Below are 26,438 nucleotides of genomic sequence, written 5' to 3' on the forward strand. Positions count from 1 at the left end.
TAATGACTAGTAATTTCCTTCCAAAGGACACAGTGGTCATTTTTGGCCATCACACAATATTATTTCTGACCAGTTACTGCACTATAACTTTATGTGGGTCACTTAACTTTTAAGAAATAAATGGTATATTTTGTGAAATAAAAAAGTTATATAAGCGTTTCAACATATTTTTGGTATCCGTTTCTCATGGGCTACAAGTTCTCCACGTGCTCCCTTCAAAATACATTTAATTGTTTACTTACATAGTTACATAGTTACATAGTTAGTAAAGCCGAATAAAGACTTGCGTCCATCAAGTTCGACCTGTTAGTTCTGTAATTGCTAAAGTTGATCCAGAGGAGGGCAAAAACCCCAAATGATTTAGCCAATCTTCACCTGAGGAAAAATTCCCTCCCGACTCTGAAACCAGCAGTCAGAATAAATCCCTGTATCAACCTACTATTTTATTCTATTTTTAAGTATATGCTGAAATCTGCCTGGTATCTAGAAATGCATCCAGTCCCCGCTTGAACTGGTTTAGTGAATCCGACATTACCGTCTCCTCACTCAGTGAATTCCATATTCTCACTGCTCTTACCGTAAAGAACCCCTTCCTATGCTGGTGCTGAAACCTTTTCTCTTCCAGTCTTAGTGAGTGCCCTCTTGTTACCGTAATATCCCTCCTTTTGAACAAATCCCGGGCAAGGTCTCTATACTGTCCCCTAACATATTTGTACACATTTATTATGTCCCCCCTCAACCTTCTCTTTTCCAGGCTGAATAGTCCTAGTTTTGCCAACCTCTCTGGGTATTGCAGTCCCTCCATTCCCCTTATTAATTTTGTTGCCCTCCTTTGTACCTTTTCAAGCTCATTTATATCCTTTCTATATATTGGGGCCCATAACTGAGCACAGTATTCCAAGTGTGGTCTGACCAGTGCTTTGTACAGTGGAAGAACAATGTTCTCATCCTTTGCAGCTATACCTCTTCTGATACATCCCATTACCCTGTTTGCCCTTACAGCAGCGGCCTGACTTTGGGCACTCCAATTTAGTTTGCTATCAATCAAGATGCCCAAGTCCTTCTCCATCTCTGAATTCCCCAATGATTTCCCATTCAGTGAGTACTGGTGACTTCCATTTTTCCTTCCCATATGTATGACCTTACATTTCTCCTCGTTAAACCTCATTTGCCATTTAATGCTCCACCTACCCAGCTTATCCAAATCCCTCTGTAGGTCTTCACTGTCCTCTTTTGTATTAATTGTTTTACATAACTTTGTGTCATCTGCAAATATTGATATTTTACTATTTATCCCGTTGACTATGTCGTTAATAAAGATATTAAATAACATTGGGCCTAGTACAGACCCCTGTGGTACCCCACTAGTGACGCTTACCCAATCTGAGTATATTCCATTTACAACCACCCTCTGCCTTCTATCCTTTAGCCAGTTAGCTACCCACTTGCAGACATTTTCCCCCAACCCCATCATTCTCATTTTGTATACCAACCTATTATGTGGCACGCTATCGAACGCTTTTGAGAAGTCGAGATACACGACATCCACTGGTTCCCCCTGATCTACTCGAGAGCTAACCTCCTCGTAGAAGTCAATCAGGTTTGTTTGGCAGGAGCGATTCCTCATGAATCCATGTTGGTTCGGGGTTAATAGATTATTAGCATCAAGATGCTCCATGATTGCCTCATTAATAAAGCCTTCAAAAATTTTGCCCACAACGGACGTCAGACTCACCGGCCGATAGTTTCCGGCGTCACTTTTTGCTCCCTTTTTGAATATTGGCACTACATTCATTCCATTCAATAGAAATCCCCCCTGGTCGTGTGATGGACATGCAGATGAAGACTAGGCTACGGTTACACAATTTACATCAGAGCTGCGTCTTCTTATTTGTGTATGCTAATTATTTCATCCAGGCTCTGGGGCATGAGGTGCCTGGAAGAAATCTCCGCCTTCGGTCTTCATTTGAATAGCACCCCCTTCCCATCAATGTCACACTGCCCTGCCTCGGAATCCTGCTCCTGCACCCTGCAATCGTGCGATTTATACTTACTAATGATGAGCGAGCATGCTCGCCACTGCTCGGTACTCGCCCGAGCATCTCAGTACTCGAGATGCTCGGAGCTCGCAGAGTACTTTCAAGATACTCGGGCGGGAGCTCGGATCCCCATCCTGCATGTCTGGCGCTATTTAGAGCACCAATCATGCAGGGATTGTCTGCCACTCACTGTAATCGATGGGGACAGTGACAACAGTGAAACATGAAAAGCCGGCAATTCATCAGCGGCATACACCGGTACCCGACAATTTAGAACAGAAAGAATAGAGCATCACACATAGATTAAATAGATAGAAACATGTCAGTCACATAATAAGTACAGTGACAGTGTTGGTTACTGTACTTGTCATTTAGTGTTAAAATAAAGGATTTATTAAAAAAAAATTGGCGTGGGGTTCCCCGTAATTTTAGTCTCTAGCGGAGGTTAAGCAGGCGGCTGGGGCAGATGTTTGAAGCCTGGGAAGGGGGTAATGCCCACGGAGCTTCCCAGGCTACTAATATCAGCCCCCAGCTGAATACCTAGCCTTTACTAGCTATTAAAATGGGGGACCCCCCCAAAAAAATGACGTTTGGTCCCCCTTATTTTAATAGCTAGCAAAGGGTAGGCAGACAGCTGGGGGCTGATATTAATAGCCCAGGAAGGGTGCCATGAATATTGGCCCCCTCCCAGGCTAGAAACACCAGCTGTCAGCCGGCCCAGAAATGGCGCATCCATAGGATGTTCCAATTCTGGCACTTGGCCTCGCTCTTCCCACTTCTGTAGCGGTGGCAGTGGGGTAATAGGGTTGGGGTTGATGTCAGCTTATAATGCCAGCTGACATCAAGCCCAGGTTAGTAATGGAGAGGTGTCTATAAGACACCCCCATTACTAACCCCATAGTCAAAGTTAAAAAAAACACAAACACCCAGAATAAAGTCCTTTAATTGAAATAAAGACACATTCCTTTAATGTTCTAAATTAAACCCTACTTACCGTATCGCCCATTCTAGCCAACGATCTCCTGCAATAAAAATAAAATAATAAACCAACCTTATCCTTACCTTTCCATGGTTCCCAGGAAAGCTTCAGCTCTGCTACATTGACATGACAGGCTGGAGCGCAGCAGAACGCTGCCATCAAGCTTGCCATAACGCAGACACTGAGAAGCTCCTCAGTGAAGCTCCTCAGTGTCTGGCTGTGACTGCATCCAGATGAGCCGAGTTCATGTCCAATGAACTCGGCTCACCTCATGCACGTCACTGACAGCGTGGGAGAATTCTCCTGCGCATGCGGTGGCGGCAAATGACGTCACCGCTTGAGCAGGAGAATTCTCCCACGCTGGGATGGCATTGAGATGACAGGCTGGATCGTAGCAGAACGCTTCCATCCAGCTTGTCATCCTTCAGAGACACTGCAGAGCGCAAGCACAGCACATGCGGATTATCATTGGCGAACATGGCAAACCTTCTACCAAGCATTTTTTAAGCGTTTCCGCGGCGGAATTGCCGCTGCGGAAACGCTTAAACGCATCATGGGCACACAGCCTTATATTATCACTAAGGTTTCACTCAATGTTACTACCCTCTCTAATAATATCAGCATATAGTGGTAAAATATTACCTTATAAAAATGGTACTATGGCGTGGCTCCAGCTTCCGCTTAGGGGTCCCTAAAGGCCTTCAGCCCAGGTTGATGATTGCTTCAATGAATATTTGTGTTGATCATTGCTCACTGTAGACATCCAGGCCTAAAAATCTTTCTAAATCAACTGCTCACCCCCTTGTGTGAACTGAGCATGTGATGCAGATGAGAGTGTGTGATAGGACACGGGATCAAACGATCACCTGAGCGATCGTTTGTATAAACCCCACAACCGATCATTGCTACCTGTAGATTAACATAAATGACTTAAAGATTCACTTCACTGATGGTGGAGAAGAGAAAGATCCGAAAGTTGGAATTTCAACGCTCTATATTCTTGTTTTCAAGAGCGACAAGCCACTGCCAGAGATGTCTGACAGGCTCTGTCTCCTCTTTCCCCATTGAAAATTAGTATTTATCGAGTTGATTTTCGATTATGATCATCCTTTTAGATTCCGTAGTAGTTTGGCTAATTTCTGAGCTGAATGCAAGGTTTCTTTGCATTAGTTAGATTGTAGGTTTGTACAACATTTACTAACATGGTGAATTGGAGGAAAACCCCACTGGAAAGATGACTTCATTCTCCAATGTCACATTTATAGAAATCTGCTACAACATCCATATTTAGAGCCTGACATTTAAATTCTGTTGCTATGGGACCCCGCTACAGCAATATGTCTCCGGCAGCTATATTTTGCATTATACGTAGTACTTTATCTGATATTGCTCCTTCACATGTTTTCATCATAGAAAATGTTGTTTGAATATAAAAAAAAGCAACAATCCCCAATAACATACGAGTTAGGTGTCCGAAGCAGAAGTCTGTAAATCTCAGACTAAATCATCGCTATGTGCAGAACAATGTTATAGCAGCAGCATGTTTGTATTCTATTTTATGTATTTTTTTATACAGTTGGGCAGAAGTAGCCGTGCTGCATACTCCATCTCTAATTCAAATATTAGGCTTCAGCCGAAAACTAGGCGTAAATTGTCTGGCAGTGGCTCACTCCCCTCTCCTCATTGAGAACACATGCACGCTTGGTGAACCTAGTAGAACTGTTCATACAGTGGGTACGGAAAGTATTCAGACACCTTTAAATTTTTCACTTTGTTTCATTGCAGCCATTTGGTAAATTCTAAAAAGTTCATTTTTTTCTCATTAAAGTACACTCTGCACCCCATCTTGACTGAAAAAAAACAGAAATGTAGAAATTTTTGCAAATTTATTAAAAAAGAAAAACTGAAATACCACATGGTCATAAGTATTCAGACCCTTTGCTCAGTATTGAGTAGAAGCCCCCTTTTGAGCTAGTACAGCCATGAGTCTTCTTGGGAATGATGTAACAAGTTTTTCACACCCGGATTTGAGGATCCTCTGCCATTCTTCCTTGCAGATCCTCTCCAGTTCCGTCAGGTTGGATGGTGAATGTTGGTGGACAGCCATTTTCAGGTCTCTCCAGAGATGCTCAATTGGGTTTAGGTCAGGGCTCTGGCTGGGCCAGTCAAGAATGGTCACAGAGTTGTTCTGAAGCCACTCCTTTGTGATTTTAGCTGTGTCCTTAGGGTCATTGTCTTGTTGGAAGGTGAACATTCGGCCAAGTCTGAGGTCCAGAGCACTCTGGAAGAGGTTTTCATCCAGGATATCTCTGTACTTGGCCGCATTCATGTTTCCTTCAATTGCAACCAGTCATCCTGTCCCTGCAGCTGAAAAACACCTCCATAGCATGATGCTGCCACCACCATGTTTCACTGTTGGGATTGTATTGGGCAGGTGATGAGCACTGCCTGGTTTTCTCCACACATACCGCTTAAAATTATCACCAAAAAGTTATATCTTCGTCTCATCAGACCAGAGAATCTTATTTCTCATAGTCTGGGAGTCCTTCATGTGTTTTTGAGCAAACTCTATGCGGACTTTCATATGTCTTGCACTGAGGAGGGGCTTCCATTGGGCCAGTCTGCCATAAAGGCCCGACTGTTGGAGGGCTGCAGTGATAGTTGACTTTGTGGAACTTTCTCCCATCTCCCTAATGCATCTCTGGAGCTCAGCCACAGTGATCTTGGGGTTCTTCTTTGCCTCTCTCACCAAGGCTCTTCTCCCACGATTGCTCAGTTTGACTGGACGGCCAGGTCTAGGAAGACTTCTGGTGGTCCCAAACTTCTTCCATTTAAGGATTATGGAGGCCACTGTGCTCTTAGGAACCTTGAGTAATGCAGAAATTCTTTTGTAACCTTGGCCAGATCTTTGCCTTGCCACAATTCTTTCTCTGAGCTCCTTGGGCAGTTCCTTTGAGCTCATGATTCTCATTTGGTCTGACATGCACTGTGAGCTGTGAGGTCTTATATAGACAGGTGTGTGCCTTTCCAAATCAAGTCCTATCAGTTTAATTAAACACAGCTGGACTCCAATGAAGGACTAGAACCATCTGAAGGAGGATCGTAAGGAAATGGACAGCATGTGACTTAAATATGAGTGTCTGAGCAAAGGGTCTGAATACTTATGACTAGTGTTGAGCATTCCGATACTGTAATATCGGGTATCGGCCGATATTCGCGGTATCGGAATTCCGATACTTAATTCCGATACTTTTACAATACCGGAATCGGAAGTTCCCATAATGCCTGCGCTCTGCAGTGTCTGTGAAGGATGACAAGTTGGATGGCAGCGCGATCCAGCCTGTCATCAGAATGCCATCCCAGCGGGGGAGAATTCTCCTGATTGTTTAAAAGCCGGCGGGTGGTATAAAGCCGCCGGCTTTTAAACAATCACACAGCCCCATACTGCTTCCCCACAGCCTCCCACCCCGATCCTCCGCTCCCCTCGCCACCTCCCATCCCGATCGTAAGTTAGGACCGGGCGGGGAGCGCAGCTCCAAGGAGCGGGGAGTGAAGGACCCGGGCGGGGAAGCCGGCAGTGAAAAGACTTCACCGCCGGCTTTCCCGTTCTGTGCTGCGCTTTCCCGCCGGTTATTTCAAATGAACAGCTGAGGTATCAGCTGATGCCGATCAGCTGTTCATTTGAATTAGCCGCGGTGCCCTCAGAGGGTTCATGTGAGTTCATGCTTGACTGCATGAGCTCACATGAACTTTCCCACGGCCGCACAGGTCAGCCTCACCTCCCAGACCATCAGCCCGTCATGATTAGTGTGTGTGCGGGTGTGTGCGTGCAGGCAGACATAGGCCGATGTGACACTACTACTCCCATCGGCCTATGTCTGTCCCCCGTCCACTCCTGCCAGCAGGATCAGCTCGATGGGAGCAGTAGTTCCCATCAGACTGATCCTGCTATTTAAATTGCCCTACTGTGTCCCCAATCAATTTTAAATACATGTCATTGGTGGCCAGTGGTTACCTAAAAGAAATTAGTTCATACATTACCTGTCCCCGCCGATCGCCACCTAAAATAAAGTAAAAAATAAAAAACTACACCTATACTCACCAAGACACCTAATTCCCCGAAGCCATCGATCTCCTGTAATAAAATATAAAATAATAAACCACAACCTTATCCTTACCCCTCCGTAGCAGTCCACGAGTGTCCCACGAAGATCTCCAGTTCAGAGCAGCCACATAGAATGTGACCGCTCTGAACCGCTGCCGCCGCTAGAATGACGGGGCCGTAAGGGTTCACCGGAGTTCAGGCAGCGCTGCTCCGGTTAGCTCCTTTACGGCCCTGCTGTATCGTGAGAAATTCCCACGGTACAGCAGTGCCGTAAAGGAGGTCTCCGGAGCTGCGCTGCCTGAATGCACTCCGGTGACCTCAGTCAGTGGCTCCCGCTGCCGGGAGCGGACGTGTTCCCGGCAGCGTGAGCTTACAGCAGCCATGCACAGCTGTCACCATCTCCAGATGTGACAGCTGTGCATGGGAGATCAGCGCAGGAACGTGGACAGGTAACTATTATTTTTAGTAAACTAAGAATTAAATAAAATTGTGTGTTTTATTTCAAATAAATTATTTTTTTCTGGGTGTAGTGTGTTTTTTCTTTTTAACACTTTGTAGGTTAGTAATGGGGGTGTCTTATAGACGCCCATCATTACTAACCTGGGCTTCATGGCAGCTGGCGCTGACATGAACCCCACCACTATTACCCCCTGCCACCGCACCAGGGCAGCGTGGAAGAGCGAGGCTAAGTGCCAGAGTTGGCGCATCCTATGGATGCGCCATTTCTGGGGCGGCTGACGACTGGTGTTTCTAGCCTGGGAGGGGGCCAATATTCATGGCACCCTTCCTGGGCTATTAATATCAGCCCCCAGCTGTCTGCCTAGCCTGTGCTAGCTATTAAATTAGGGGGGACCCCACGTTATTTTTTTGGGGGGGTTCCCCCATTTTAATAGCTAGTAAAGGCTAGGTATTCAGCTGGGGGCTGATATTAGTAGCCTGGGAAGCTCCGTGGGTATTACCCCCTTCCCAGGCTTCAAACATTTGCCCCAGCTGTCTGCTTAACCTCCGCTAGAGCCTAAAATTAAGGGGAACCCCACGCCAATTTTTTTTTAAATAAATCCTTTATTTTAACACTAAATGACAAGTACAGTAATCAACACTGTCACTGTACTTCATATATATGTGACTGACATGTTTCTATCTATCTAATCTATGTGTGATTCTCTATTCTTTCTATTCTAAATTGTCGGGTACAGATGCTGAATTGCCGGCCGGCTTTCTTAAAGAGACGGTGCATGAAAACACTATTATTTTTTTAAATAAATCCTTTACACTAAATGACAAGTAAAGTAAGCAACACTATCACTGTACTTCATATATATGTAACTGACATGTTTCTATCTATCTAATCTATGTGTGAAGCTCTATTCTTTCTGTTGTAAATTGTCGGGTACCGGTGTATGCCGCTGATGAATTGCCGGCTTTTCATGTCATTCTACATTATTCTTAGTTGTTTTCCTTCATGTAGAATTAACCTACAAGGAAAGAAAGGGTTTATTTTCATTCCGATATTTGTGTCCCATTGACTTGCATTGGTTTCCGGTATCGGAATCGGCGATATCCGATACTTTTTGGGTATCGGCCCGATCCAATCCGATACGATATTTCCTGATATCGGAAGGTATCGCTCAACACTACTTATGACCATGTGATATTTCAGTTTTTCTTTTTTAATAAATTTGCAAAAATTTCTACATTTCTGTTTTTTTTCAGTCAAGATGGGGTGCAGAGTGTACTTTAATGAGAGAAAAAATTAACATTTTAGAATTTACCAAATGGCTGCAATGAAACAAAGAGTGAAAAATGTAAAGGGGTCTGAATGCTTTCTGTACCCACTGTATGTATGGGGAGGTTGGGAGGAATGGCTGCTGTAAGCTGAACATTATTTCATCAAACAATTGAAAGTGTATGGACCCCTTAAGGCTATGTTGCGCTCAACACCATTTTCATGTGCCTCAAAAACCTGTCAAAAAGCATTCAAAAGATTGAATATATGCATTTCTGAGTAAAAAAAATGACTTGCTGTGCCTATGTTCAGGCTTTTGAATGTCTTTTAACCACTACATGATTCTAAAAATTCCAAACTGTTAGAAGACGTGACCTGACCATTCTTCTGAAGACAGTCTGCACTTTATAATACAAGTCAAGGGGAATGGTCAAAAGTCACCTGCAAGATGCATGGAGATCTTTTGTAGCTTTTTTGAAAACTGCTAGTGATTTCTTCATCATTCAATGGAGTGCAAAAAAGATTGTTAAAAAAGACCTCATAAAAAACATGGAAAAACCACGGGCAGTCTTAATGGGCCCTAATGGTATATATTTATTCTGCGTATCAAACGGATATTTAAAGGGTTGAAAGGTGGTTTATTTTTTCAATAATGCAACTTACAGGGGTCGATACATAAACCACCCTTAAAGAAGTTGTCCACTACTTGAGCAACTCCTTGTCATACCCCACGCTTGGCCCCGATAAAATAAAAAAGCTTATACTCGCCTCCCGTGCCGGCGCCGTTCCCTCGATGTCAGCACTCGCTCTCCCTGGGGCTCATGTGCTGCTGTTGTGAGAAGTGACGCAGGTGCCCAATCAGCACTGGCATCACTGCCCCCACCTCCTGTCGATTTTAACATGAGGAACTCGGATCAGCCGCAGCCCGGATTTCATCTTCATGTTCGATTTGTCCGAAGGCGGGGACAGGCGCCATTGCTGATTGGGCGCCGGCGTCACTTGTCACAACAGCAGCACTGGAGCCCCGGGGTGAGCAAGTTCCGACGCGGCATGAACGGCGCCAGCACGGGAGGTGAGTGTAAGCTTTTTTTTTTTTTCTTTCACTGATCGAATCTGCATGTGAAAAAAGTTTCTTCCATGAATGAGATGAGACTCACCCATCCAAATCTATTGGTGCACAAACACCTAAATGTTTAATAGCTGCTGCTGTAAAAAAAAAAAAAAAAAAACTGATTGTATACCGATGACAAGTAAGAAAAAAAATCATCCGAGTTTTCTAGATGAATCGCTCTAAGGATCGTGTGAACCTATCCTTAAAATGAGATCATTTTATCGGTGCAGTATGGAGATGCCTCCAAGTATCCACTCAATAAAATGAGAGCTGGGATACATTGTAATGTATTTTTCTCCTCTGAGATTCACCTTTTAGGATGTTCCTAATTTTAATAGTTTGAGCTCGAAATCTGACCGCAAAATACTTTTTTTTTTTCTTAGCAATGCCGTGTGTGTTGTCAGGGACAGTTTATATTCAGACCCTGAACTCCAGAATCTGTATATTATAATGGCACAGAATTGTGGAGTCAGAGCTTTAAATATTTATGACCTATATGTAAATCGGAGACTTGTGATTCTGGATTATAACCTCATTTTGAGACTTGCTAGCTGCTGATTTACATATGGCATATGTACATCTCTGAGTAAACACTTCTACATAGTTTACAATAGAGAAGAACAGCCTTCTGCCCAGCGGCCTTTACGTTATATATTGTCATTATTAAAAAAGAATATCTGAATTTGTATGTTTTCCTGGTGTTATGGGATCCTGTCAGGTGATTGATACTACTTGGAGGGGGGAGGTGAGAAGCCCTTAGTCAGTTAAGGGTGATACCATGGAGGGGGCTCAGTTAGTCAATTAGCCCTTAGTCAATTAGAGGTGGTGTGAGGGTCCTCTCCCACAGATCTCCCCTAATGAAGGACCTCCTCACCCATAACTAAATGAGGCCATTCATAAAAATTTTGCCCCTTAAAGTAATAGTAATTTCTGTAAAAAGTGTATGAGAGAGGGAGGAGTTGGGGAAAGCTGTCGTTCTGTATCACTCATAGGTCTTGTGCAGACGACTAATGTGGCACCCCAGGGGTCTGGTTTTCCACAGTAATGTAATGTTATGTCTGAGAGCAGGTGGGAGGTCCTTTGGTCAGGGATCCTGTGCATGCCACACCTCCTGCCCAGTCCTGGGAGGGGAAGAACTTCCCCTGTATAAACCCGGGGCTGAGGCAGGGTGAGTCATACAAGTGGAGTAGAGACAAGAAGCAGCATAGGAAACAGCAGAGTTACAAGGAGTCAGGGGCTGGCAGCCGCAGAGCTCGCCCTGACTAAGAAGACTTCTTTCCGGACCCGGAGTCCGAGGCTGTGGGGACTAACTCCTACCCAGCAGCAGAATCCGTCAGGCAGGGGATTTCAGGTCCTCTGGCCCAGAAGCCCGAAGGCACGGTCACACGCGTGGGACCAGCACCGCCATCGTGGAGCGGAAGCCATTAGAAGGCCCCGAGTCACCGGCCATACGGGTGAGCACCACACGGTACACTCAGGGACGTGGGCTACTTACATCAGCTTCTAGCAAGGTAGCCAGAAGAGTACAGTCAGTTTGGGAGGCCTACAACTCCGCCTGGCCAGGGGAGATCCCATCTGCTCAAGGACTGACCAGGCCCCGTTCGCTAGCAAGTACTCCGGGAGGGTCTATCATTGTCACCAGTAAAGACCCTGAACTACACCGTACCGTCTCTGAGTGGTTCCTGCTACCCCCATCATCCACGTCGGCTGCCCTGAGACCATACCCCTCCCGTTGGGGGTTATACTATCACGCTGCATAATCCTACCATCGGCCTCAGCGGTCTGCCCCGCAGCAGCAGCTCCCTGGCTGCACTCAACGGGTGGCGTAGTCATCAACTATTTACTACTAGTAGACTGCCGTCCAGTTTGACTCCCTGGGCACGGACCGGGTCACCGCCACGAGACTACAACCCTCCACGGATCCGGCTCCGGGTAAGCTCCCGCGTGCGCACCGCAGCGCGACACAGGCCCAGGGGCGCGTCACTAACATGGGGGCGAGTGCTGTCCGTCTGATAGCACTTGTCCGATTATTACAATCAATGGAGACGTGCACGTGTCAGATTTTTCCCTCGGACATAGTCTGTCCAAGAAAAAAATCGCTGCATGCCTGAATTTGATACGTTATTTAGACTGCACTCGGCCATGCAAGTCACTGAGTGCAGTGATAACATCGGACTGCACTCAAATGACATCTGAGTGCAGTCTGATTTGCACAGATTCACAGAATGAAGAAGATGGAGACTTTTTTTTTCTGAGAAAAATCAGATCACACTATGCTGACACTCCGATCAAAGTCTGATCAGTGTGTGATTAGCAAATTTGATCCGATTTTCTCGGATGACAAATACGCTTGCCTGTTAGTGAGAGCTTTTATGCAATATATTTGCAGCAGACTTTCTACAAAAGAAATCCTGCAACAAATTCAGAACGGTAATATCCACACTATTGTGCAGCTATTGCTGCTTTTGTTTCGGTGCAAGTTATGCACTTTTCATCGCTGACTTCATTGTTTTGTATTTATGAAATCTATGTGGTAATTATCCACAGCATAAATTGACATGTTGCGGACCTCAGATCTGCACCACCGGGCAATTCACACTGTGTGGATTTTCTTCACATGTGCATAAGATTTCATAAAATCTCAATCACTACACTGGTTCTGTAAAACATTCGTTTATTGGTAAAAAAAAAAAAAAAAGTCATTAGGAACATTTATCATTACGATTGGCCAAAATGTTTTGCACAAATTGTGACATTTTATAGTTGTGAATGCCAGAACCCAATATACTACAATTGTTACATAAGTCTTTAGTACCTGCTCCAAAAAGTAAAAACCATGAGAAAAGTGTGCGTGACTAAACTTTTGGTGTGAAATACGACCAATATATGAATGTGTTTCTAAATAAAAGTCACAAAGTTACTTATTTCAGGAAGGTCACTGTAGTCTTAAAAACAAACAAACAAAAAAAAGATATGGAACAAATCAATTTACTTTTCGTGTATAAAAAGTTGAAATTTTTGGAAAATTATTTACATTTCCAACATTTGACACATTGAGTACTCAACAACTTAGCATCGAAGTACACTAAAGTTTTGGCACAAATTGCACCATTTTTGATAAATGTAGGCCATATTACCATACAACTATGGCTTGTGTATTATTTCTTCACCTCCACATAGTGACCCCAGAATGATTTTCTCTGTTGGGCCCAGGATACTCCAGTCCATTATAACACAACTTCTTTCAAGTAACAAGGGCTTCTTTCTATTTGGGAAGTGTCCAGATAATTCTGAAATCTCTTCATTAATGAACTAATGAAATTACAGATCAATTTTATTATGGTTCAAAAATGTAAATTGGGGGGGGGGGGGGGAGTTGCAATTGGCTCCTACATTTTTGTCACTGTCATTTGCCATTTACAAAACTACACGATAAGTGAATTTATCTTTTTAAGTTGTGTAGTGTTGTTTTTTGTCCTCTTATAGAAATCCTAATTAAAGTATGGTAATAGACTACTGCACTTTTTTTTTGTTTGTTTGGGATTTTAAAGGCCCGTGCTACTCGTCCTTTGTGTTTTCATGTCTGTGATGGTAAATCTTTGACATTCGCTCCACTAATGCAAATCCTATTTGCTCTGCCTGTGTATTGAATGTGCAGTAGCTAACGAGGACGCTTCATCTGCTGAGAACAGAGAGCATCAGTTCCTTTGGTGTTTTTCTTGTCCTGTGGCCAACACGTTGTGTTAAGTGCTGTTGAGGAGCTCTGGCTGGATGGAAATGTAGAAATACATCAATAATTTCTCAGCAAGAAAACAAAAAGGTACGATCAAGAAACAATGACTTATCTATATTTAACTCCTAAAGGCTCATTGTCCCAAGTTCATCTAGAAGACTTTCTGTTGAAGATTTTTCAGGCCACATTCCCACTTATATTTGAGGTTTATTGTATAGCTGCAGGGGCCAGATGATGATTTTTGTTTTAGGCTCAGGTCACATCAGCCTTGGGAATTCCTTTTTTCTATTCCGTATTAGGAACAGAAACATCTAATTAAAAGCCTGGAATGGATCCATCACAAGATAGACACCAAAGACACGAGACACAGCACTTTATAATACAATGGGCTCCACATTACAAAAGGTGAAATCTGCACCATAAATTGATATGCTGTGGATTTTCTCTACAGTACGTGGATGAGATTTCGTAACGATCTTATCCACATTATATTTTGTGACTATATATATATATCTCTCTCATTGGGTTTTACCTAATTTTTTAATTTTACATCCACTACATTTTCTTTGCTTGTATAGAGTAGAGGTCTCCAACCTTTCTTACTTTGAGAACAACATTCAGTTTTGAGAGACTGCCGCGGCCCACGAGCCACATCCAGCACGCCCATCCTCTACAGCCATTGTGTCCCCCTAAGCCCCCATTATCAGTATAATAACTGCCAATATTTCCCCCTAGAAAACACCTTGTGCAACTCTCCCTTACAGGCAGTATATTTACAACCAATGGTTCCAACTTTACCCCCCCACGGAACTCATTTCTTGAAGCACCCCCACCAAATTGTTGCAACAAGCTTCAACACCCCTCTAACTAATAGGATGATACTATCTCCAACTTACCATATTTATTCCCCTGCCTGTATATGCACATCCAGAAGTTCTCATCTGAACAAGGCAACTCACAAAATTCATCATCTGGAGACCTTTCCGATCATAGTTGTGTGCTAGACCTTGTGACAATGCACCAAGTTGGCAGACAGCCGCGACCCACACATCATAGGCCCGTGAGATACATGTGACGTGACTCCTGAGCCACAGATTGGGGACCCCTGGTATAGAGGTAAGATATTATGCTCGCATCAGTCCATGTGTCCTATAGGCCTTATAGTCTACTTTCCCCACTCTAAACACTTATACTCTACACACTTAAACACACTCGGACCAACTTCAAAGAAATGCAATCCTAAATAAAGAAAAAGGGTTTTTTTTCTCCTGCTCACCTGTCCCTTTGTGTCTGGCCACAATCCCAAAGAGTCCAATTCAATCCGAAAAAATCCGGCACCAAAGCAATATGTTCCAAAGCTTTATTCCAAAAAATTCTTAGATTTAAAAACACAGGCAAACATTTTGGAGGTGGAGGGCTTGATACAGCAAGGTCCCAGGACACTGGTTTACGCGTTTCAGGGCTATATGTGCCCCTTAATCATAACCAGTTATGATTAAAGGGGCACATATAGCCCTTAAACGCGTAAACCAGCTTATGATTAAGGGGCACATATAGCCCTGAAACGTGTAAACCAGCTTATGATTAAGGGGCACATATAGCCCTGAAACACGTAAACCAGCTCCACCTCCAAAATGTTTGCCTGTGTTTTTACATCTAAGAATTTTTTGGAATAAAGCTTTGGAATATATCGCTTTGGTGCTGGATTTTTTGGTATTGAATGGAAATACTCACCTGCGCTGCGTCCAAAATGCTGCATTCTACTGTACAAGCTCAGGGGATGAGATTTAGATAAATCCCATGCCCACTGTGCTTGTTTTTGACGCTACGTAAACTCACCCGCGCGGTGGGTATACGAGCCTCAGCATTTCAATTTCTAAAGCAGAGACGCTAAGTCTCCGCTTCAGATTTTGACCGATTTAATGTCATTACATGCGGTGGATCTGCAAGTATTGACAAAACAAGTGTGGCATTAGAGCGCAGCGTTTTGGACGCAGCTTAAATATGCTGCGTCCAAAGAGCTGCTGGTTCCTGATTGTGAGGACGTAGTCTTACTTGTATTCTCTCCATTCTTGTGTTTTCTATGATTGAACCACTGACACTTTGTATAAATGGATCATCAGTCCGAAATCAGAGATGCCGGATTCTTGTCTCCCCTGACATCATCTGTTGAGAGGTCTCCATTCACATTAGATTGGTAGCTGAGCCCGCCGATATTTGTGGGTTTGGTTCGTGTTAGTCTAATATGTATTGGAGTCTTTAGGATCCTCACATGGAAAATCTACGCCCCCACTATGAGTCAGAACAGATGCCATTCTGACAATCTTTATCTATCTGTCCATGTATTAGTTGCATGGGCAACCATTTAAAAACTATTTTTATTAATAACTGGCTTGGTTTTCTGGTGGTGATGGGTTAAAATAGCTGGTCAGAAATGATATCTTGCTATATGTGAGTTTATGGATCTGCAGAAAAAAGATTGTGGAAAATTCAAAACACTGTCTGGCTTTTATGTACGTGCTCCCTGTGCACATCTGGCTACACTTTTACCTTTTGTTATTCCAGCCTTTAGGATTGGCTGAGCAATATAGAGTTTTCCCCGGCAAGACAAAACAGTAACCAGCTGAAGACAAAACTTGAAAACACACAAAAGGAAGTGTTTAATATAAAGCCAAACATGCGGCCAAATCCAAGTCCGAGCAGGAAAACTCCACGTTGTTCCATTGAGGCTTTGAAATGATTATGTAATTGGCAGAAGTAACTATGTAAATATATAGTCCATTTATTAAATAGAGTCTGCTTTTCTTTTATAGTGGTCGGCCCTGTAATTATGTGTGGTTTGACTTTTTTTTTCTTCCTGCTTTCAGCAATCGTGGATGATGAAAGGCTTTCAGCAGAGGAAATGGATGAGAGAAGACGACAAAATATTGCTTATGAGTATTTATGTCACCTAGAGGAAGCAAAAAGGTAACCAATAATTCCTATATCCTTATTGTAAACTATGTCTCTGGGCCTGGCAGTAGGCTTGAAAATAATCCTTTTTATATTTAAGCTTGCCGGTTGATGAGCAGAACGGTTTGTCTTCTCTAGTTGCAACTCCACAAACTTTTACTGACCTTATCACTGTCCCCATCCCTATCAGTATGTCTTTGGAGTGGAGTGTGCAAGGAAACTGGAGAACCCGGAGGAATCCCACACAAACATGGGGAGAACATACAAGCTCCTTTCAGATGTTGTCCTTGGTGGAATTAAAACCCAGGACTCCAACTCTCTAAGGCTACAGTGCTAACCACTGAGCCACCGTGTTGCCCATCTTATGTTTTAATAATATTTATGTGAGATGGTGATGACATGGATCTTTATACATGTTTTTCAGGGGTGGTAATTTTGTTTTAGGGCCATAGCCATCCACAAGAAGATTCAGATTAGGATGCCCCTTGGCTGTCATATTGGTGAATGTATGTTGTAGTTATTCACCATACCAACGTGGGAGATACCATGTTGTTGTATTGTGTTTTTTCTTATATTGGGTGGAGCAGTTGGTTTGGGAGATTTTATAAATGAGGTGGGACTCAAGTAGTCGGAGTGAAGTGTTGTACTCAATGTTAAAGTAGTTCAGTGTCCCAAGAGCCATCTAGAAGAAGTAGGAGTGCTGTTGGCACTTGAAAATGTCAAAGGAGACCATAGAGAGGGACCACAAGAGATTCAGATCTTCTGGAGACACTTTGGGACCTGAAGCAAGATGCCAGATAAGTATATCAGGTAATGGTCAGTCTAAAATGGGGACAGAACCACTATTTCCTAATCTGAACTTGGCAAAGAAGTTGCTGCTGCGGAAAGATGTTCATTGGTGATACGTCCATGGCAGAGTAGAAACAGGTACACTGCTTTTATCTCGGCATCCTATGTGTTTGAATGTGCATTACAACAAGGTGTAGAGGAGCTGTGTATGCTAAACTATAATGTATGGATAAATAATTTATTATTAGCAGTTATCTTACTGCTTGTGAGGCTCGAAATGAGTGGAAGTATCCCTGCTGGAAGAGTTATAGAAGCATAAAAAGCGAATATCTCAACAATGCTGCCGCCCGCATTTGTCTTGGGGAGCTTACTCGATGGCTGAAACCAACCCCATTGGGGCAGACTGTTACATTTCTTAGTAAGTGAAATTGGCGAATTGCATGGTTTCCAAGTTTTTTATTACCGGAGATTCCTGGAAAAAATGCATGTCTGAGTTAAACTGCTGCTTCCAGGGAAATGAAGCATTGCTTGCAAATGAATGACCCTTCAAATGCACTGGACAGCCTGTGTTGGAGACCAATGACTTATATTGTTGATGTACCCTTCTTGAGGACATAATCCCTTTTAAGGCTCTATTCATATTGGTGCATGAATAGTGCTTTAGATTACACTTTTTATTTTATTTTTATTTAATTTTGATACCAGAACCTGGGCTGCAATGTCATCACATTTTAAGTCAATGAGATCCATTAGGACAGTTTGGAAATTAATCTAGTATTACTGTCAAGACTCTTAAAAAGCAATGCCACCAGTGGCAACTAATGCTGTTAGATACATTCTGTTTTTATGGTATAGAAGCCAGAGTTTATGATCGTTTTCTCTCTAGCACCTGCATTGTTTGTACAATTATTTGGCAGCTAAGTATTTTGACCATTATCCTACGGTGCTGTCATATTCCATAACTGCAACCTCCCTGGAGGCCCAGAAGTACAAGATGTTGAGTGCTCAGAGACATGGCCCAAGGTAAGGAATGATGTAACCCGACCACCACTGAATGAGACACAGAAGGTGAAACGTCAAGACTGGGCCAAGAAATATCTAAAGGCAGATTCTACAAAGGTTTATGGACTGATGAGATGAGTGACCATTGATGGACCAGATGGATGAGCTCGTGGTAGGATCCGTAACGGGCCACAGACCTCCACTTCGAGTCAGACTCCAACAAGGTGGAGGTGGGTACTGCTGTGGGCTGGTATTATTAAATATGAACTAGTTGGACTATTTTGGATTAAAGATGGACTCAAAATCAACTCCGAACTTGGGAAAAAAATCTGCATTTTTCAAGAAAACCATGATTTTTGTGCAGGACAATGCTCCATCGCATGCATTGAAGTCTCCACTGCTTGGCTATCAAAAAAGACCTTAAAGATGAAAGAATAACGACAGGCGCGCTTCCTCACCTGACATAAACCCTACTGAGAACTTGTGGGCTCTTCTTAAATGGAAGATTAATGGTGAAGGAGAACAGTCATCTCTCTGAGCAGTGTCTGTGAGGCCGTTGTCAGTGCTGCCAAAACGTTGATCGTCAACCGATTAAGAAACTGGCAGACTCCATGGATGGAGCTTATGGCTGTTATTGAAATGAAGGGAGGCTATATAGGTCACTGATATACAGTATATATGAAGAATGTGAATAACATGGTTCTTATAGAAATCGATGACCATCAATTGTAGATTAGTCTTAGTTCCCCAGTGCCGAGTGTTGTATTTGGCGTAGTCTTTAGGTGATAGATGAGTACTCAAATACAGGGCTGTGGAGTCGGAGTCGTGGCGTCGGTGTCCATTTTGGTGGAGTCAGTCTGAATCAGAATCTGTATAAAATGGACCGACTCAACACCTAAAATATATAATAAATTGGGTACAGTAATTCAATGCAGTTAGTGGGGAATATTTTTTTCATAAGAATTTGGGAAAGTTATGAAATGTCCTATAAATGTCTGTCCTATTCCTCATCTAAGGGTCTAGACTTTTAGCTGAGATGAATCTGTGCTACAGTAAATTTATCACTTAAACATGAGCCATGTATGAGGGAGTCGGAGTCATGGAAATTGAGGAGTTTGAGTCAGAGTCGGAGGTTTGGCTTACCGAATCCACAGCCCTGCTCAAATAGGAGCGTGCGCCATCTTTTATCCTTCTGATATATGCCATTTTCTGTCAGTTTTCACTTTTAGTCTGGTTGTTGTACGGTTAGTGATTACTGTTATTGGGCCATATATGTAATATTGAGCAGCATGTGCTCCATGTGGCACTTCATTAAGTAGTAATGGTGTAATGCTCTTTTCTCTGCTCCAAAGGAAATTATTATTCTAAATTTGGCTCAATTCCAGCTCTGCTGCAGTGGGCAGAAGCACTTATATATGTAAAGCATGGTGTTAAACAGAAAATCCTAACATTTACTGTGTGCATGCAGTGATAATGTATAATACCAATAATAACTTGTCCACAAGTATTTAGGCATGAGGAGAAAATGACCTAGAAACTCATTTATGCACTTTCCTGTGCATCCATGGTGGATAATGTCACACCATTACCTAGCCCTTTTTTGCTGCTAACGTTGCAGTAAAAGGAAAGCGAATGATTGTATTTAATGCTGTATTGAACTATGGAAGGACATGCCTTTTCTCCAAGTCAAGCTGTTCAACAAATCGACACAAAGGGCACTGGGTCGCTCACTTGCATTAGCAGTGGCGTAGCTTAAAACTTGTGGGTCCCAATGCAAGATCTCAAATAGGGCCCACAATAATCACAGGTTTTTAATAGTACTGGACTTCTCATATGGGTCAAAGGGGCCCCCATAGGCTCCAGGGCCCAGGTGCAACCGCAACCCCTGCACCAATTATAGTTACACCCACGTGAGGCAAACGGAACTAAAGTGAGGAGGGAATATCTTGAGCAGGACCATAGCTATCGGGGTGTAAAAGTAGCTCTGGTACCTGCAGTCATCAGAGGGTTAACCCTGTAATATTTGAAACCTCTGATCCCATCTGTTATGGCTGGAGCAAATCTTGAATTAAATAGTTTTGCACCCACTGTTGGGCGGTTTAGGCCAGGCTCCAATCTGGAGTAGGTGAACCTATAGCGGAACAAAGGAAATATCTGCACTAATCATGAGTAAAAATATAAACATAAAATATAAGAAAAAATATGACTTTAAATTACCTTATGATATACATAGGAGAAAGCACATTAGGTCATAAAAATGATGTTAACTAATGTAGACAAAGGACCGTCTGTACTAGGGGGTCCCCAACCTGTAGCTCAGGAGCCACATGTGGTTCACAGTTGTCTGCTTGGTGCATTAGCTGCAGGTCTAGCAAACGGGTATGAAGATCACATCTCAAAATGGTGAATTTTGTGAGTAGCCCTGCAAAGAAGAGCAGATCTGGATGCACATGTACTGATCTTAAGGGTTTAGACGAGATTAATTTTAAGTATTATACGCTGGAGACAGGATGATACTACATGTCAGAAGAGGTGCTCGATGCGATAGTGTGTTGGGAGAATACAGCATGGGGATATTGTGGGAACCCCTGGATTTTAATATTCTGCTTCAGGGTGATTTCTGAGGAAAAGCTTTGGTTATCATTATACCCGTAATGGGGGCTTTGGCGACCCTATCTCAGAGCTGAATGTTGCTCTCAAGGTCAGAAAGGTTGGGGACCACTGGTCTAGACAAATAGATCCCACACAAATATCTCATCCTATTGAATAGTATAATATATTAGCGGCATAAAGGGGTAAGCACAATACAGGCTTTAAATTATGGAAGTGCGCTTGACATATACATATAATAAACTGCCTAGCTTTTGTGTGCTCTCAAAAAAATCTGCATATAACAGGTGTAGACACCACAACATAGAGCAGCCCCTTAGAATGTGTCCATGTAAGGAAGCAGCAAGCCACCTAACGAAGTGCTAATAAGAGATGAAAACTGCGTAGCATTGTATATTACCTTTAGTCATTCTGTTATAAGTGTGGGATGAAAAAAGCACCTCGACACATGTTTCACCCCCACCTGTGGTTTCATCAGGAGGTATTGCAATGCTGTACTGAGGTGTTTCCAATCTGTGGCAGGTGCCTACAGCCGTAACCATATCCTCATGCGGTGCACAATATTGCTAGTAAAACTGGTGTATTGCCCTCAAAATCATGGGACTATTGGCCATCCTGTGTGGGTATGAGTTTCATAAAGTGGAAAGCTTGCCTTATTCTACTGTTCAATCAGATGCCTTAAAGGGAACCTGTTAAATGTAAAAACGCTATTAATCTGCAGATAAGGGGTTAATCTGCAGGTTACTAGCGTTCTGAACCTGCCCGATACCCACATTTAGATTCCCGCTGCCAGGAGCATTCGGCTTTCAGTCATAGGGATGGTGCCGCTACCGGTTCACTCTGTGATCGGTAGTAGCCGCGTCCCATGGCACTGACTGACAGCCAGCCCTAATGCTGAGCGAGCTGTCAGTCAGTGCAGATGGTGCAGTGACAGCCACTGCTCTCTATACACCGAGTGGTAACTGATACCGTGTCGGCATCACCCCTTTGTCTGAACGCCGAGGAAGGAATAAAAGTAATTTCTTCCCGGCAGCAGACCTGTAAGTGCGAACACCGGGCAGGTTCAGAACAGTAATAGATTAACCCCATATCTGCAGGTTATTAGCCTTTTTTTCACGTGATAGGTTCCTTTTAATGTACACCATAAAAGAAAAACATTACTAGTTATTAAGAGGTTAATCCTGTGGCTTTTTTACTGAGTTTATAACTCGTGGGTAATCGAAAAGAAAAATGTGATAGATCAGCTTTCTGCCGCTTGGCTTGTACCACCAGAGTTAGAATAACACACATCCCGCACTGACCTTTACACTTTTCAATTGATCTGTGGCGAGTGGTTGACTTTCAGCAGCAGCAATTTATTTTCTTCCTTTTAGGGCTCGCTCACACTGGCACATAAATTGGACTAGTGGAATCTGATAAAAACTCAGATTGCACTTGTGCCAATGTTAATCAATGAGTCAGTGCTGATCTGTGTGTTTTTCTTTCTTCGCTGTATTCGGCATGAGAATAAAATTGCGGCATACTGAGATTTGACTCTGAAATCTGTTCAGTGCGAGAAACAAAACACATGCCATACACCTCAATCAGTATAGCATGTGAGCTTTACAGATACATTTCCATTCTGTAACGGGAAACTGTAAATTGTCCTGTAAATGATTAATTGCTGATGAGTAAAAAAATGGATTGTATACGGATACCAAGTGAGAATATATCGTTCTGACAGATTAGCTCTGTTGAACAGGTTGAAGAACAAGCAGGTGGGAAGATACACTGAATTGCTTTCCATGCCACGGTTGCACCCTTGGCATGGCAGAGCAGTTCAGTGCATCTTCCCACCTACCTGTTTTCCATGCCTCTGCTCTTCTCTGAATGCTGTAATGCCGAACGGTCACTCAAAAAAGAGGGGGTAGAGATACAGTAGATGGAAAACAAGTAGGTGGGAAAGTGCACTGAATTGTTTGGCCACACCAAGGGTGCACAGACTCCCTTTAACAGTCATGATGTGCTGACAGACTCCTATCAGCACAAAATGACTGTTCACTGAATATATTGTTCTGACAGAACAGCTCTGTTACACAGGTTGAAGAGCAAAAAGTTATAAAAAGTCTAAACGAACATTTGCATATGTTAGTGATTGTTTACACTTTTTTATTTTTTTTATGCATATTTGATAATTTTTTGTCTTTCAATCTGTGCAATCTGTGCAAAAAAAATAATATAGTGTGTGTGTGTTGTACCAAAGCCAAGTAGGCTAGGGTTGAATCCTAGCACTACAGGTTCTCATTAGGTGAACCTGGATAGATAGCTATGACTAGAACCAGGCCTTGTGTTAACTGGTCAGTCAGCTGGGAGAGCGGATCAGAGTGGGTTGTGTTGGAGCTGCAGAGAGACTAGCCAAAATCTCTGAGAGGAGACTGCACAGGCCGGGTGCAGCAAACTGCAATATCACTGGTTGCTATGAATGATAGCCATTTTGTGTGACCGAACTGGGACTAGCTCAGCCATGTCTGAGTCGCCAGTAAGTGTGAGCCCACTGAGCCTGAAGCGGGACCTGAACTGCTGCCAGGATGAGACCCTGGTACTGATTCGCCTTCATTGAAAAAGGACTGTGATTTTTGTTATTTTATGTGTGCCAGAAAAAGGCTATTTTCATTTAAAGATCTGTGTAAGTTTATGGAGTTCAATAAACCTCACTCTTTATTTTCTTCATTCCATAATTCTCTTTCAAAATTATCAATTTTCTGTACATGACTATAAGAGCAACTAGAAGGCTTTACGGGAGCCATATAGACATAAGAAAGTGGTGTCTGGACAAGTGTTGCGGGCGTGCTCTCTGTGTTGCGGGCGTGCTCTCTGTGTTGCGGGCGTGCTCTCTGTGTTGCGGGCGTGCTCTCTGTGTTGCGGGCGCGCTCTCTGTGTTGCGGGCGCGCTCTCTGTGTTGCGGGCGCGCTCTCTGTGTTGCGGGCGCGCTCTCTGTGTTGCGGGCTCGCTCTCTGTGTTGCGGGCGCGCTCTCTGTGTTGCGGGCGCGCTCTCTGTGTTGCGGGCTCGCTCTCTGTGTTGCGGGCTCGCTCTCTGTGTTGCGGGCTCGCTCTCTGTGTTGCGGGCTCGCTCTCTGTGTTGCGGGCTCGCTCTCTGTGTTGCGGGCTCGCTCTCTGTGTTGCGGGCGCGCTCTCTGTGTTGCGGGCTCGCTCTCTGTGTTGCGGGCTCGCTCTCTGTGTTGCGGGCTCGCTCTCTGTGTTGCGGGCTCGCTCTCTGTGTTGCGGGCTCGCTCTCTGTGTTGCGGGCTCGCTCTCTGTGTTGCGGGCTCGCTCTCTGTGTTGCGGGCTCGCTCTCTGTGTTGCGGGCTCGCTCTCTGTGTTGCGGGCGCGCTCTCTGTGTTGCGGGCGCGCTCTCTGTGTTGCGGGCGCGCTCTCTGTGTTGCGGGCTTGCTCTCTGTGTTGCGGGCTCGCTCTCTGTGTTGCGGGCTCGCTCTCTGTGTTGCGGGCTCGCTCTCTGTGTTGCGGGCTCGCTCTCTGTGTTGCGGGCTCGCTCTCTGTGTTGCGGGCGCGCTCTCTGTGTTGCGGGCGCGCTCTCTGTGTTGCGGGCGCGCTCTCTGTGTTGCGGGCTCGCTCTCTGTGTTGCGGGCTCGCTCTCTGTTTTGTGGGCATTCTCTGCAACCTTTTTAAAATGTTAGAAATGAGTGGAAAAGAGGATGTGCGTGTCCATCACCTATAGTGAATGGTGGATCCTTTATGCCCTACTTATAGCTGTTACTTCAATTGTAATCCTGCCTGTAATGATGATGAGATGATTGCAGAATAGTGATCTCTGACAGAACTAAGTGTCATTTAATTTTGAGGCTCAGTGTGACACCTGCAAGATTTCGAGACTACTTTTTACATAGATAAAACTTAGAAAATGAGTAAAGAAAATTCCTTTTGAAACTGGTTTAATGTAAAATTCTGATGGCCTGTTTTATTCTGCTTTTATTTCTTTTAATCTTGCAGCTATGACTCTTCTATAAATTGATTAAATGCTAAATATGTATTTTCTCCACCATATAAAGGTTTGTCTATTTTGCAGTTTCCTTTATTGCATAATTTCCTGCCCTGTTAATATTTAACTCATTGGGAGAGGTGCAGCACACGTTTGCTGTGTTACAAGGTGACTGTATTCCCATTATTTCCCTCCCGGTTGTTCCCTATGGCCTTTCCAGCACTGTCTGAGTATAATAAATATACACTTAAGAGAGAAATTCTTGCTTCAGTTCCAGGAACTATGACTATCTTTCCCTTTTAAGTGAAAGCGCTGAGGAGGGGGACGGAGGGATATATCAATACGCTATAACTGCACTTCACTGTAATTGCTGGATGAGTCCAACAGACAAGGGCTCATACACATTGCGCACTTAAGGATAAACTTACTGGTGCTTTATTGGCCTCAGTACTAGTGACTAGTACATATAGGCTTAGACAAATTATGCCTTTAAATCTCTGGGGGAAAAGGAAAAGTAACAGTCAGCTCCTGGAACCTCTCATAAGATTGTTGGAGATTTCAGTAAGATTTTGCTATGTGTATAGGGACCTAGTCCCTTGTCGTGTATAGTCGAAATTAGGTGTTTTACTTTTGACAGGATGTGTTTAAAAAAATATATATATATATTTTTTTTCTAGTTCCATGTACGTAGTTATAAATCTAAAATGATTTCTTGAAATGTCATGGCTTCCTATGTGAAAAGATTTTGTATTCCAGTGGGAACTTGTGATCTGTGTCCTGCGGCAATTCTGATAAATGCGCTATTATATAGAAGGGTGAAAGCAAAAATAATTCTGGGATAGCTGAGAAAAGAAGTTGCATAACTAAATCCTGGCATTGGGGAAATCTCTCACCCAAGTTAGAAAATGTGATTTTTAAGTCAACGCAGGCTTAAAAAAAGGTATGTATTGCCATCTTATAATGTGATGACGTGTGAGTAGATGAGCCATTCAGTCGTCGGTGGGAACCATAGTGCTGATTTCCCGTCAATGATTCTCTCTACCACCTGAGCCATCCTCTGAGCAGGGGAGCTGCAGCGCAGCTTTAGTCATGTGAATGGCGCAAGCTGTCTTTCCTGCACAGTGGGAGGCCCTGCGTGCCGCTGTACAGGAAAAAAGCCTACTGACTTCTTGACAACTCCCAATGGGGCAGTCACATCATTGGTGCAACCGCACAGGGGCCCAAGAGGTAAGAGGGCCCATATCTACCTCCAAAACATGTGCAATTGTGATGATTGGCTTGCAAAGGACTCATATACTGTTATTGCACAGAAGCTTCTTCTGTCTGTGTCCACCAATGACCAAGCACCTAACCCTAAGCTGCATGTCTCCCCTCCATGAATGACCTAGGTAAAAAAGCAAAGAACAATTTAAGAAT

At 43.6% G+C, this 26,438-nt stretch overlaps 1 protein-coding gene across 4 annotated transcripts in view; it reads left to right on the top strand.

Moving 5' to 3' along the window:
- IQGAP2 (IQ motif containing GTPase activating protein 2) overlaps window positions 1-26,438 on the top strand; it is a 366,951-nt gene that overhangs the window by 86,918 nt on the left and 253,595 nt on the right. For 3 of the 4 annotated variants that reach the window (XM_073680151.1, XM_073680154.1, XM_073680152.1), the window contains exon 2: window positions 16,561-16,660. The exons of the other annotated variant lie outside the window; for it this stretch is intronic. In XM_073680151.1, coding sequence (XP_073536252.1) covers window positions 16,561-16,660 — 100 coding nt within the window. The remainder of the gene's footprint in view (window positions 1-16,560; window positions 16,661-26,438) is intronic. 4 annotated transcript variants of the gene reach the window in all.

The sequence above is a fragment of the Phyllobates terribilis genome, unplaced genomic scaffold, assembly GCF_046119375.1.
Source record: "Phyllobates terribilis strain yellow unplaced genomic scaffold, ASM4611937v1 Scaffold_1__5_contigs__length_1240528914, whole genome shotgun sequence".
NCBI lineage: Eukaryota > Metazoa > Chordata > Amphibia > Anura > Dendrobatidae > Phyllobates > Phyllobates terribilis.